General features: G+C 38.7%; 3 protein-coding genes and 2 long non-coding RNA genes across 13 annotated transcripts in view; all 5 read right to left on the reverse strand.

Annotated features, from left to right (window-relative positions):
• Positions 1-370: 370 nt before the first annotated feature.
• LOC148168239 (uncharacterized) lies at positions 371-974 on the reverse strand. Its single transcript, XR_015770807.1, has 2 exons — positions 799-974; positions 371-742 (listed from the first exon to the last, which is right to left on the reverse strand). It is a non-coding gene; the product is annotated as an uncharacterized LOC148168239 (long non-coding RNA).
• A 109-nt stretch (positions 975-1,083) lies between these two features.
• Positions 1,084-1,888, reverse strand: LOC148168240 (ARL14 effector protein). The gene is made up of 2 exons (XM_088046376.1): positions 1,796-1,888; positions 1,084-1,743 (listed from the first exon to the last, which is right to left on the reverse strand). Exon 2 carries the CDS (start codon positions 1,694-1,696, stop codon positions 1,241-1,243), a length of 456 nt encoding a protein of 151 aa, XP_087902502.1. The 5' UTR covers positions 1,697-1,743; positions 1,796-1,888; the 3' UTR covers positions 1,084-1,240.
• LOC148168241 (uncharacterized) lies at positions 1,824-3,323 on the reverse strand. The gene is made up of 3 exons (XM_088046375.1): positions 2,409-3,323; positions 1,968-2,365; positions 1,824-1,909 (listed from the first exon to the last, which is right to left on the reverse strand). Exons 1-3 carry the CDS (start codon positions 3,177-3,179, stop codon positions 1,906-1,908), a joined length of 1,173 nt encoding a protein of 390 aa, XP_087902501.1. The 5' UTR covers positions 3,180-3,323; the 3' UTR covers positions 1,824-1,905.
• A 2,508-nt stretch (positions 3,324-5,831) lies between these two features.
• LOC148168242 (uncharacterized) lies at positions 5,832-6,159 on the reverse strand. The gene is made up of 2 exons (XR_015770826.1): positions 6,073-6,159; positions 5,832-6,027 (listed from the first exon to the last, which is right to left on the reverse strand). It is a non-coding gene; the product is annotated as an uncharacterized LOC148168242 (long non-coding RNA).
• Positions 6,160-6,603: 444 nt separating this feature from the next.
• rut (adenylate cyclase rutabaga) overlaps positions 6,604-13,561 on the reverse strand; it is a 47,978-nt gene continuing 41,020 nt past the window's right edge. For 4 of the 9 annotated variants that reach the window (XM_088046600.1, XM_088046603.1, XM_088046601.1 and 1 more), the window contains 11 exons: positions 13,244-13,522; positions 12,923-13,194; positions 12,624-12,876; positions 12,135-12,516; positions 11,779-12,078; positions 10,601-10,935; positions 9,080-10,554; positions 8,562-8,685; positions 8,488-8,505; positions 8,193-8,433; positions 6,604-8,144 (listed from right to left, as the gene is read on the reverse strand). In XM_088046600.1, coding sequence (XP_087902726.1) covers positions 7,810-8,144; positions 8,193-8,433; positions 8,488-8,505; positions 8,562-8,685; positions 9,080-10,554; positions 10,601-10,935; positions 11,779-12,078; positions 12,135-12,516; positions 12,624-12,876; positions 12,923-13,194; positions 13,244-13,522 — 4,014 coding nt within the window. In that variant the 3' untranslated portion in view covers positions 6,604-7,809. Of the gene's footprint in view, positions 8,145-8,192; positions 8,506-8,561; positions 8,686-9,079; positions 10,555-10,600; positions 10,936-11,778; positions 12,079-12,134; positions 12,517-12,623; positions 12,877-12,922; positions 13,195-13,243; positions 13,523-13,561 lie in introns of all 9 variants that reach the window. The other 5 variants (XM_088046605.1, XM_088046599.1, XM_088046598.1 and 2 more) reach the window with 4 other exon arrangements.

Here is a 13,561-nt window from a genome sequence, read left to right on the forward strand (position 1 = left end):
GGATGGCCATGTTTATAGTTCAATTTGCGTTCACTCATTGTAGGTCGTGAAACTGAATCTAACGTTTGGAGAAAAAGTAGTATTGGTGATTTCGCCTTGCTACTGCAATTTAATTGCTCGACAAAAAGTACCACTTTTCTGCCTTATAACAAAATCTACTATTACTTACTTTTTCCATAAAGAACTATTTATTAAAATTAGAATTATCTTTTGCTATCCAACAGCCAACAGTTTCAAGAATCGGCAACTCAAAGTTAAGGAAAAGTGGTTTAATTGCAAATGTGAAAAGAAGGCAAATAACATTTTTAATTCCAAGCTAATGGAGTATTATTATAACCATGTCCAACTTCAAAAAACGTTAGAAACGAAATTTTAAAATCATAAGTTTATTAATAAAAAGTGCTTTTACAAGAGCTTATAGTCTAAGTTTCCATGGACGGACTTGATAAGGGTCTTCATAAAGGTCTTAAATACTAGTAAAATCTAAAAGTGCGGTCCTGAACTATGTGAAAACACTGAAATATCTCGAAATAAAGATGAACAATGAAGACAACTTTTCAATCATTCAAAGCTAAACTGAAATAAATACAAAGTGAACTCTAAAGAACATTTCTGGAACTGTGACGAAGAGTACAACAGTTATTACACTTATTAGATTGTGGATGAGCGTCTAGAAACAAGCAGGCAACAACCGCATAAATGAGTCGATGAAATTGTTCCAATCTTCTGTTTTCTATAACATCTAGAAGATTTTTTTTATAATTAGCACAAAGAGAAATAAATTCATACTTACATTACTCGAGTGATTGTACAATAGCGAAGCATAAAACATAATCCACAATAGCTGAGGTGCTTTTTACTTTTTCTTCTTCTTCATTGTGATGACAAACATAACTAAACGAAAATAAAAAATTAAACTACATGTTAACGAAGCGAAAAACCAACAATTCTGACCTGGTAAGTTCGACCAAAGAAAAGCGTTGTTATGGAAACTCCACTACAACAATCGTTCGTGTCAGACATGAAAAATGCATGGAAATCAGTCCAGTCGAGTTTCCGCAGGTTGAAAATAAAATGCAGAAGTACTCGGGCATATTTATTAATAACACTTCATAAGATAAATAATTACAGGAACTGCTTAATTATAAATTTATTTTAACATAAAACCTGTTGTTATATCGCCTGATTCTTCTACTTAAAAGAGCAAGAACAAAAGTCACAGCACAGAACAATTTATACATTAATTCTTAAGTAAAGGATTCTTGACCACAATATCATATCCATGGTACTCAATCTGATCGTAAACAAATTTTCTATGCACCCTACAATCTATCCCACATTTCTGCGAGCCGCATTTTGGACACGGAAAAAAGCAGCCAAGACAATCCTCATTCAAACAATCACACAAATCAGTGCAACTAGCTATATGCACCCCATTTTCATCATACAGAGCTCCAGGAGGACGTCTTATATTACTAGGAGGGTTGATTTTACGGTTTAATTTCCGCTTCTCGCGAACGCTTGTTTCAGGGTTAAAGTTTTCGAGAAAACGATTTGCGACAGTTAGAGTTTTTTGATGTTGAGTAGCTCCCGGGAGTCTGCGAATGGGGTAAGATCTGGAATAAGTGGATTTTTTCGCCACCCTGTGAAGGGAGGGTCGTGCTTCGCTTTCTTCTTCGCTGCTGTCGCTGTTCATTCCTGTTGAGAGAGGTATTGGGGGTGCGGAAACTTCACCAGGGAAGTCTGAAAGAGTTTATTTAAATGAATTGAGCAAAATTTTGATGTGTTTACTAACCTCAAATTTGACAAATTGTGACAGAAGTTGCTGCCAACATTATTGGGTGGAGGGCGCTGATGTCGCGGCAGCTTTAAAATTTCTTTCAGTCTTCAGCCGTTAAAATTGAATTATCTACAAGTTGATGACTAGTCAATAATATATGTATTTTTCATCAAACAAAAATCGTTACAAAGCGTCTAGTTTGGACATATGGTTAAGAAGTTCCTTGATGCGCATCTTGTATTTCTCTTCATTGAGCGTCCCGACGCTTTCAGCACCCTCCGTTCGCTCTGTCGACTTCATCCTCTGTATTCCAAACGCCATTATCATCCCAAATCTAGCATACTTCCTCCAGTGTTGTTTCAAAACGTCAAACGAAAACATTTCTTTAGGATCACCTCCCAGTTTCTTAAAAAAAGCGGAGAAATTCTCGTGGTAGATCCGTAAATATTTATCGAGATTATCCAAAAGCGACTTTGTAACACCGGAATAGAAACAGTACGACAAATCGCAGACGGGACTTCCCTCTTTCGCGATTTGTAGATCTAGAAATCGCATCTCATCCAACTTCTTCTCACCATTTTTAATCTAAAAAAAGCATTTAACTAGCGTTTGTATAAACTGTCTTTACCTTGTATTTAAACATCATGTTGTTGCTCCAGCAGTCGCCGTGTAAGATAACAGACGGCTCAGTCTTCGCGGTTACAACTTCAGTCATTTGGTCCACTACACCTCTACCAGTATACTTCTTATATTTCTCGATGAGAACGTCGTCTTGTCCGGGCACAAGAAACGACTCAACTTTTTCGCTCTGACCTTTCAAGAATCCTTCGATGCCATAGCTCGGGTTGTCGAGAAAAACAGAGTACATGTTGTACAACTTCTCGACAACTTTTCTGTACTCTTCCGGTTTTTGATGTTGCAAAGCGAAAGAATAGGCGTGAAACTGCCCATACATTTTAAAAATCAAACTGACATGATCGTCGTCTAAATCAGTTTTATCGAAGACTTCAAAGCCGTGGCTTTTTAAATTATCCAGACATAACAGTTCTTTCCCTGTTTCGCTGAGAGTTTTGTAACACTTCGGAATGAAAATTGGCACGTCGCTCTTTAATTTTTCCAAGGCGGGCAATACTTCTGTGTAGACGTAGATTTCGTTGAGAAATGCTTTTTCGATTGGAGAGGAATTTCTCGCTGCTTCGTCCAAGAAAGCTGCTTTAACCACTACGTCCAACAGTTTCTTTTTGGAATCACTGATTGTGATTATGAAGAGGAGACTTAAATTTCCTTCTCCTTTTTTGTTGAGTTGCACTGAAGATATGGTGTGGTTCTGCAAGCCTTGCTCTTGGGCGACGGTATTCAGCAAAGTTAGGACTTCTGGGCGTTCTTTTAACAATTCCATTGCAATAAAACTGCTTTTAACGATGACAAAGGAAAACTGAACAAGCTTATCTTATCAAAACTGTCAATTGGAAGATAAGATTATTGGCAGTGATTCCAATAGGAAAGCGCATCAATATCGTAGATTCAAAATACAGGGTGTTATGGAAATGAGTACACAAAATTAAACTAGTAAGATAACTCAACATATGCAACAACTTTTTTTAATAAAAAAAAATTAAAAATGCTTTCGTTTTCGAATTAAAAATCAATGAAAATTTGCTGTGAAAAGCGTTACCCGCCTATGCATTAAAGATACTAACCTTCATTTATGCGGCAAAAACCAATGCTTCATAAAAACGAGTGTTTACATCCAGGTGATACTTCGCCGTTCATTTGTTTGTACGAAAAAAAAACAATAATAAATTCACAAAAGCACAATTGTCCAGGATTGTTTATAAAAATTGCTCAAAATGCCGTCCTTCACTATCAATGCATGCCTGAATTCTCCGGGCCATTGAAGTTTGTATTCTCACAATCATCGCGGGGTTTTGGCGAATTGTTTCAGCCACAGCATTTACACGTTTACTTAATTCTTCCACTGAATCCACGGGGTTTGCGTACACTAACTGTTTCATATGCCCCCACAAGAAAAAATCACAGGGATTTAAGTCTGGCGGACACTGTACAGACGCTTTGCCTCCCGGGCATTGCCCCGAATTTCCCCATACAGAAGCACAATATCCGTGTATTCCATGTTGGTATAAACCATTTTGTACCACCTTTTGCACTTTAAGAACAATCTCATAGCTTTGATACTGTGAAAATTCAGGACAAACTGAGCGTTTTTAATTAAACTACAGCTGATCAGTCGTTTTTGTGACAAAAAGTTGTGATAAGGTTTAAGTCAAAAAACCTCCTCGTTGCGGAAATAAAAGTGAATTTGTTTAGAGATATCAAACGGTTGGCCAAATTAAGGGCGGAAAAAGGCGAAAATCAAAATGCGTTTACGGAAAAAATTATTTAAAAAACCGGTTAAATTTTGTGTATTTAATTTCATAACAGTGTTATGAATTTTTTGAATAAAATTTTTGTAAATTCCCAATTTTTTTTAGTTTATCTTAAACTTAACAGGGCTAAACACCACCGCGCCCCCCCAAATTAGTTTAGACTAGCCATTAATAAAGTTTCTTACGGGCGGACTGATAACGCAGAGTTTTTTGTGCTTTTTTGTTCCTTAATTTTATAGCAATTCAATGGCAGGTGGGCGACTCGTCAAAATATGGGGGGGAAAAATTAGTTTAAAAACATGCGATTTCGAAAAAAAATTATTAAGAAAAGTTGTTGCAAATGGTGAGTTCTCTTACCAGTTTAACTTTGTGTACTCATTTCCATAACACCCTGTATAGAGGGAGACCCTGTAATGTGTACTGAGTTTTAGGTTTTTCAAAAAAATGTGTTATTTGTACTCTGAGATATGGTCACGAAACAAAAATTTCCAAAATTACGAAAAATGCTGTAATTTTTTATGGGTAGCATTTTTTAGCACGACAAATAATATGAAATTAACGATTGAAACAATTGAAAAATCGACCAAATTATCAGTTGCAAGACACTATACACGACAAAATAAAAGATTGAACGACGTGAAATTTTATTTCCGAGTAAAATAAAAAAATCGGGCGGCAAGTTATACAGGGTGTTATGGAAATGAGTACACAAAATTAAAAAATTGCTCCAAATGCCGTCCATCACTGTTAATGCTTGCCTGAATTCTCCGAGCCATTGAAGTTGGTGTTCTCACAATTATTGCTGGGTTTTGGGGCATTGTTTCAGCCACAGCATTCACACGTTCACTTAATTTTTCCACTAAATTCACGGAGTTCGCGTACACCAACTCTTTCATATGCAACCACAAGAAAAAATCGCAGGGATTTAGTCTGGCGAACGAGGGGGGCACAACACTGGTTCATTTCTATCTATCCACTTGTTTTCCACATTTAGCCATTGGGACACGGGTACTGTACAGACGCTTTGCCCCGACCTTCCCCATAGAGAAGCACCATATCCGTGTATTCCATGTTGGTATAAACCATTTTGTACCACCTTTAAGAACGATCTCATAACTTTGACACTGTGAAAATTCACAAAAAAGTGAGCGTTTTTAATTAATTTTTAATTAATTACAGCTGATCAGTCGTTTTTATGACAAATAGTTGTGATAAGGTTTAAGTCAAAAAACCTCCTCGTTGCGGAAATGAAAGTAAATTTGTATAGAGATATCGAACGGTTGGCCAAATTAAGGGCGGAAAAAGGCGAAAATCAAAATGCGTTTACGGACAAAATTATCTACAATCTATGTACAAAAGATGCGTTCTAACCGGTTAAATTTTGTGTATTTAATTTCATAACTTGTTATGATTTTTTTGAATAAATTTTTTGTAAATTCCCAAAATGTTTTACTATATGAAAAAATAACGTTTTTTTTCCTCTCAATGAACTCAATCCAGGGACATACTGTATAAACAGAACTTTGCTGACGCCCAAAGATAAAAAATACGTATTTCACAATTAGCGTAAAACTTAAAAACGGGCAAATTAGGTACTGATAGGAAGTTTCCGGTGCAAAAAACAATGGAGTACAAATGGGTTTGAGGAAATAACGTGATGTTGGTAATTTGAATATTGTTTTTAATTAAAACCTTTAATACATCACAAATGGAGTTGTGTCCAAAAGAGTAATAGTAGAATACATAACCGTTACATGCAACTGCATTCGTTATTAATACAGAATCCACTTACGTGTCCCACGTTTTTATGAACACAGACTCTGCTGCAAATATGTGGTTCGCATAAATTCTTGTTGGAATCTAAATTAAAAGTAGTTGAGTTATTAAGAAAAATTCAATATTCACCTTTTTTGAAATGATCCGGAACATGTATACAAAGACACGTTCCGATCAACAGAACGAATAGTAAAAACTTCATGGCTGCTTCTTCAAGAACAGAACAAAAATTCGTACCGTGGCTACATTTAATCGACACTTCAAAGGAGGGGAAAGCTTTCCGTGTTATCTATAAACAAGTAATATAATGCATTTGAACAACACTTGCAACACGTTATTTAAAGCGTTTTTAATTTCGAGAATGTGGACGTAAAGCGTTTTTAATTTCGAGAATGTGGACGTTATCACTTCAAGGAAATTTTACTCGCGTTTTCAGTTGATAAGGTTAAAAGCATGAAACGGAGTATTGATATTCTTAAAATGTATTTGGTTTTACTTTATAAGCATTTTAATAAATCATTAAAAATGTTTCAACACATAGTAAGACAATTTTAGTCTTTACAGATTAGAGTAGAAAATATAATTACAGAAAACAGGAATACAAAGAGAACAACAATAATAAAACACCAAGAACGGATATTTGAAGAAAATAGAAATATGTACATACCACCAATATATTTTTAGTGCTACATTTAGAGATGGTGATCACAGAAACAGAAAACCACGTTACGTTCCAGTTCAACTCGAACCATAACGCAATCCAACAAATAATACATTTTATGCTGTAACAAAACTATAAAAAGAAATTACAAGTACAAAATTTAAGATCTATACAAAGTTTAAGTACAATTCATAATCGCACAACTTAATAAACTATGTAATTAAAATAGTATTGCATCGATGGTAACAGATTAGTTGTCCTGATAAAAGATAAATAAATAACTAAACGAACAGAATTATGTACATAAAAGAGACGCCATAGATACGAGTTAATTTGAGCCACTATCTGTTCTTTTAGTTTATGTAATAAAATTATCAGTGATACAACAAACTATGTAAAAAATTGCATTCTTTGGTTTAAACCAACTACAAGTGAGTGATATCATATCCAGCTTGTTAGAGAGCTGCCTATTAAAAAATCACAAGTAAATCAGTCCCTTCACGCTAGAAGCACCATTGCATTCTAATCTAAATATCAAATAAAATACCAAACTTTATTGATTAAACTTGCTGTTTCAACCGTGCGCCAACAGAGGACGTCTCGCGAATCTTAATCCATCGCCGACTCCATCTTATACCAAGCCTGTTCAATTTTGATTTCTCCCCTTTGCAAAAAGTTCCCTCAAGGTCATCGCCGTACATACGCCAGCGACCCCAACGACGAAAAAACGTATCAAATTCTAGTGATAATTCTTTCATTTTGGTGACATTTCCGTCACTTTGAAAGTTGAAGTGATGATAGGTTAGGTATGTCGGATAAATTCATCCAAAATTACGGCATCTGGAATGCAAGGAAAGCGATTTCTCCGAACTTCCATAAAGAAAACAGATCATTCTCTTCGCGGAAACGGCTACTAATCAGAAATATATAATTAAAAATCAAAAAATGCCAGAACTGTGTTTCAAGAAATTGTCGAGAGTGGCGCTAGCGTACGCACGCCTCACGTACTCATGGCCTACTTCGCGGGAACAGATCTCGGAAGCTATTGAACAGGCTTGGTATAAGATGAAGTCGGCGATGCTTAATCTCCATTTTCTAACTCTGTAGACATCACCTCACTTCCAAAACGCAAGAAATATACATTTAGATTAATATCGACAAATAGTCTTTTGTTTACCAACTCATTCTAATCAATCACACCTACTTCAAACATCACTATCTGGATCAGTTTCACTTCGAGGTTGTCCAAAGTTCCGAGTTATACTCTCACTCATCGATCGAATATTTGCGAGATGAACGTCATTCGCAGGCACTGAAAAATAGTTGAGTCTGTCGAGGTCAGGTACTGCATTTAGATCGTCATCAGTTCGGTAGCAATTATCGTATTCGGAGTCGTAGAGAGCACTTAGAGAATCTAAAGACATCATAGCGTCCGAATCGAAGATGCGAGAAGACGCTCGCGACGACATACTCGTGTTGTCGTCCATGTCGCCGTCGTGGTTGTGGTCGTTATAGGCTGAGTTCACGTCACTTAATGCACCTGAAAGAGACACGGGATCAAAGATGAACAGCACTCAAGAGCACTCACCTTCAGCGTCCGTGAGTCCAGTTTCGTGTATCATAGAGATGTTCTCCAAAGCGGGATCATCCGTGGTGTAACCTGTAGACTCTCGATCATTTAACAAAGGTTCTGACGCCCCGCCATCTTCGTCCTCCGACCACTCCGACTGGCTACCTTCAGCGCCTCCTTGACTGTCCACCCCACCGTTCTCAAGATTTCTCAACTTCTCTTGAACTTTTTCCTCAAGAAGTCTTTTTACTTCCTCCTCCTGTAAGCGCGATAGATAGAAATTGTTCACGTAATTATTGTACAGAGATTTTACCAACTCTCGATCCACAGGCTGCGTGGAATTAGATTTGTATGAATAGAAAAAAAGTCGGTAGGAATGAGACTTACCCTGGCTTCTTCTTCCATTTGTCTTTCCTCTCTTTCGAAGCTTTCGAGGTCGGTGTCATCGTCTCTTTTCTGAACTTCAGGCATATCACAGTCTACATCAACTTCTACAGTCGATTTTGGAGCTCTGCGGAGAAATAATACAGAGATAAGAAGAAAGAAAATAGAATTGGAGTTGACGTGGGTTAGTGCCTTTAATACTGAAATGAAATGAATGCAAGCATGATGTGCCGAGCAAGCAGCATGAGTTGTGTTAATGAAGCTAAAAAAAGCTAGTAGTTCATAGCGAGATACATTGGTGAAATGAATGAAGATCGAATTTGGCGCCTTCAAAATATGGGAATTAAACCAAAATTCTAGCACTTGATATGTAAAACTGAGTAGCGTGACGTAGAATCCAAAGCAAATTGCCAATGCTACGCGGGAAAATCAAATTAAATTTCCTAAGAAAGCAAGAAAAAGATGAGGTGTATCCCGCTACTGATTAGATGAAACACGATATGAGTGTTTCTATGCAATACCTGTCAAGAGGCGAGACTTTTGGCTGTTTATGAGATTCGGACGGTCCAGGGGAGGCTCCCCGCTTAAGTGATCCCTCTTTGCTGCTTGCTCTAGGAGGGGACATGCACTGTAGGGTAACACTGCCTGTAGGATTCACTCTCAAGCCTAGAGCTAGAGCTTGTATCGCTGCAAGGCCCACCTGGTGATTGTTATTGTTTGGAGCATACCTTACTAGAGGCTCCAAAGCTAGATCTTTATTCTGCTGATTAAGCTCGAATTTTGGAGGGATATTTTGGAGTAGATTCTGTTCATCCAACAACTTCTGGATCTCCCTCTCGAACGGTCCAATGAGATTCTCATTTTCCGTGTTATTAACTTTATTATTCGGAGAGACTTTATCTCGGAAACCTGACGGAGAGGTCTTAAACCGTCTCAGATCTTTCTTATCAGTCTGGCAACAGCCGTCTTTTTTTAAACTCTTTTCGCTTCGTTCGTCCTCTTTGAGCAACTCTCTAATTTCTTCAGCTTCTTTGAAACTCGGTGATCTTTTACAATTCGCTGACAATTTGTTGCACTCCAAAACAGAGTCACTGTCGTTCCTCGTGCGTTTATCTAAGCTCTTCTGTTTGATTGGAATTTTCGAAACCGCGCCGTTCGCGCTGTTAGCTCTTAAAAGTGACGTTGGTTTTTGCTTCGGGCGAATCACGAATTCAAAGCTAGCGCAACTTTCGCCTTTACAACTCTCTTCACCGTCGAGAACTGGAGGGCTCGTTACGATCGAAGAATCAACAGTGTTGCAAGTGCCAGCGAGAGCTAGAACAGCGTTTGGAGGGAGGTTATTACGTTTGGCGTTAACTCTATCAGTCGAATTGTTTCTCAGAGAACAGTTAGCGGGGATGTAATCCAAAGAAGCTCGCGGTGAAACTTCCGGTGACGAGCACGGATTGACTTGAATATCCGAAGGAAATAGGAACTGTTGGGTATCTGTAGGTAACGGAGGAGACACGCAAGGTGACGCGTCAGCATCGGTGGTTCTACTGTAACTCTCATCTGAGCTACTGATGCTCGGTGAGTGGTTCAAAGAGCTGATCTCATCAGCCGAAGAGTGGATCCGTTGAGGAACTCCGCTGGTATATAACCCTCCTATGCTCTCATCGGAGTAGTGTCTCTGCAAAGGACTGTGTCTTTGGTGCGGGCTATGTCTCGAATGCAACGGACTATGTCTGTTCTGAAGAGGATTATGTCTAGTCTGGATCTTATTTCTCAACAACTCTGGAGTACGTTCAGGCGTGCTTTGATGAGCGATGAATTGATGCGGGGGCGGTACGGGTCCTGTCGCCCCATTGTGATGTTTTCTGTGATGTCTATTAGGCGACTCCTTCCCAGGCGGTTTCGGCAGCGGTTTCAAGTACGGCTTCATATTCTCCGAAGGTATGGCGGAAATCGCTGAATACGGATTTGGAGCTCGTGGCCAAGGAGGAGTGTATTTCATATCCTAGAAAACAACATCAGTACAACACCTTAATAAGATCACAACTAACCTGTGCCTGCCTCTGCACCGGTTGATAGGAATTCTTATGCGGTGGCAACGGCGGCGGCGGAAGATTCTCCTCTTGCGCCATTTTTTTACCATTTCTGCTTCCTTTACACGCTGCCGAAGGCAACAATGGTTCGTTTTCACAGCCGTTATTCGTGTGATCTCTATGAGGCGCTTCCCGGAGAGGAGGTAACCTCATAGCGTTTCTTACACCACTATAACTGTCTTCTCGAGAACTCGATCGCGTTTGAAGCGCTGGATGTTTTGTTCTACCGTTCATTTCGTTGTGGTGTAAGAGAGCCAGAGGAGTGGCCACACCACCATACATGTTGCTCGTGGCTGCAACACGTGTCATAGAGAAAAAAGTGCTTTTATGACTAGTGTTATTAATTCAAACAAAGCTTTCTAAATTAGGTGCTACGTCCAAGCGACAAACACTTTTAAATAAGCTTCACGCTTTACTTTGGGGTACAGAAGAATCCCGATAAGTGAAACTACGGATAATCAGCAACATTTATATTTTAGATATTTATCTTAAACATTATTGTGTTCCTTTTCAATTTTTCCATTCCAGTCAGTGATCTGAAAGGTCAATAATATTTACTATGGTTTTGCCGATCAGGTTAGGCTACTGGTAATGAAAAACCACTACAACCATGATACACCAAGGGATGGAAATGAATGATCAACCTCCATACGATGGGGGAAACGTGGTGATGACAATCACATAATTTCAAAATTAAATTTGCCCTGAAACCGACAAATTCGCGGATTCAAATTTCACAAATTCAGCTCAAGATGTGCGAAAAATATTCGAATACTGAGGACCGCAAACTCCGCGACGTTAACTTAAAACTCCAACTTAGAAGAACTTTAAAACTTTGAAATCGAACTACAGATTTACGATTATATCCGCGTAATGGTACTCAGAATTGTTTCCATCTGTTATCAGTGCATTTTCTCCAGATGTGAACTGCTAGTAAGAAATAAACTAACCAGTAGTAAAACTCGTTAAATTACTCTCTCGGGAAGTGCTAATTAAGTTTATGATGCCCAAAAGAGATCAAAAAACTTTGGTAGCTTGTTAAAAACAATTTCCTTCGTAATTTATTTATTTTCTATCGTAATCTTCGTGTTGATTTGCCGACAAAAAATGTTAAACGCTAATAAATGTGAACTTACTTGAGGTAGAATTGGACCGTAAGCTGTTGAGCTCCTCAACCCTTAAAGTCCCCGGCTGTTTCCGATCAATCAAGAAGTACGTGGTCATGTCCCCTTTACCTTTAACTTTGACTTTTCCGCGACATTGGAATTCATACGGATAGGATTTTAGCACTTGATAAACTTCTTCGGTTACTTGTGTATGATTTGGCAACCCCGTGGAATCCATACGACTTGCAACGTTGACAGTATTACCCCATATATCATATTGTGGCTTTCTGGCACCTATAACCCCTGCCACTACAGGCCCTATATTGATTCCTACAATGAAATACGACGTATTATTTGCTCCGTTGAAATAGTTTGGCATTACTTACCAACTCTTAGCATAAAATTGTTGTACGAGTTCTCGTTGATATTGAGTAGTCTGTCGCGCATTGCAAACACGAATTCAACGAGTGTACTCAGGTGGATGCCTGCAGTGGTCTCGTCCTCATCTAAGATTCTTAAATCTGGCATCAACCCAACTGCCGCCATGTAGGTGGAACCAACGGTTTTTATCTTATCGATCGCTTTGAATCGCTCTTCGCTTAAGAGATCGTCGAAGTCGGCTATAATCTCATTAAGTAATCTCAGACATTCTACACCTTGGTTGTTTCCATCCAACTCCGTGTAGAATTCATGATAATTTGTGATTGACGCAAAAACAACACCCACTCTTGAATAACTTTGATGGTACAGTTCCTGTGATAGAGTATTCTGTAAGAGAATGCCTTTCTATGTTAACACTTTTGTGCAGACAACATCAAGAAAACAAATCAAAAAGAAAAAGTGTTGCCGGCACATTACCGATACCAAAAACTCACCATATTATTGCGGAATTGATTATCTAAGAAATGGGTTGCAACATGAGCGGGAAGTAAATTAAACAAGATTCTTTTATTCGAATGTTGCAACGCGTCCATCTCGCGTTTTTCTTCGTTAGCTTGAACTTGCCATAAGAAGTCTAAACGAGCGGTCCACTCAACTTGACGGCCGTGCAAAAGCACGGCCAGAACAAACATAAGAACTTGGACAACACTTAAAACGTCCGCCGGAATCACCAAACCATCAATCGGGCTAAAAACCATCGTAAGTTGGGATCAGATGGCGCGAGTTTACTTACTTGACTCTTCTGTCGTAGCACTTGAATAATTTAGTGTGTGATAGTTCTATTAGGAGGATGTACACCGTCGACATGATCACCAACAAAACTGCTTTTAACAAAATAGGAAGTCTTAGAAATATTGCAACGGCTAAGTAACCCAAAGCGCATGAAAGAACTATGTATTGGGGTAGAGGGCACGCTCGATGGTCGGCTTCTTGAAAACTGCTGTCAAGAGTCACGTTGGCAGTCGTTGGGGCGCATTTCGCCTCGTCTGGTGGTCGACAAGTAAACTGAAAGTTTCCGGTTATTCTTCGATTTCCCCCATTTTCCGATACTTACCACATTAACTTGAGCTACTGTGTATATTAGAACTATGGTAAAAACAGTGATGGCCAGTCTTAACACGAAACTGTGAGAGATATCCCACAGAATCCACCTCAAACGAACGGCTAATAACAACATAAGAACCACGGAAATCCAAACGAACGCCGTCAGAAACAATAAGAGTAAAATGATGGTCCGAGGAAGGACCGTCACTTGAAGGAAGCCAAGGAGGACCAATAACACTAACGCGCAGACTAGCGATGAACTGTAGCCTACGTCCAAATCGTCGTGATACTAAAAACAAAACACCGTAAAATGGATATGTAAGAAAAA

This window comes from Gnatocerus cornutus, chromosome 9 (genome assembly GCF_029298725.1).
Source record: "Gnatocerus cornutus isolate USDA-ARS CGAHR chromosome 9, icGnaCorn1.1, whole genome shotgun sequence".
NCBI classification, from domain to species: Eukaryota; Metazoa; Arthropoda; class Insecta; order Coleoptera; family Tenebrionidae; genus Gnatocerus; species Gnatocerus cornutus.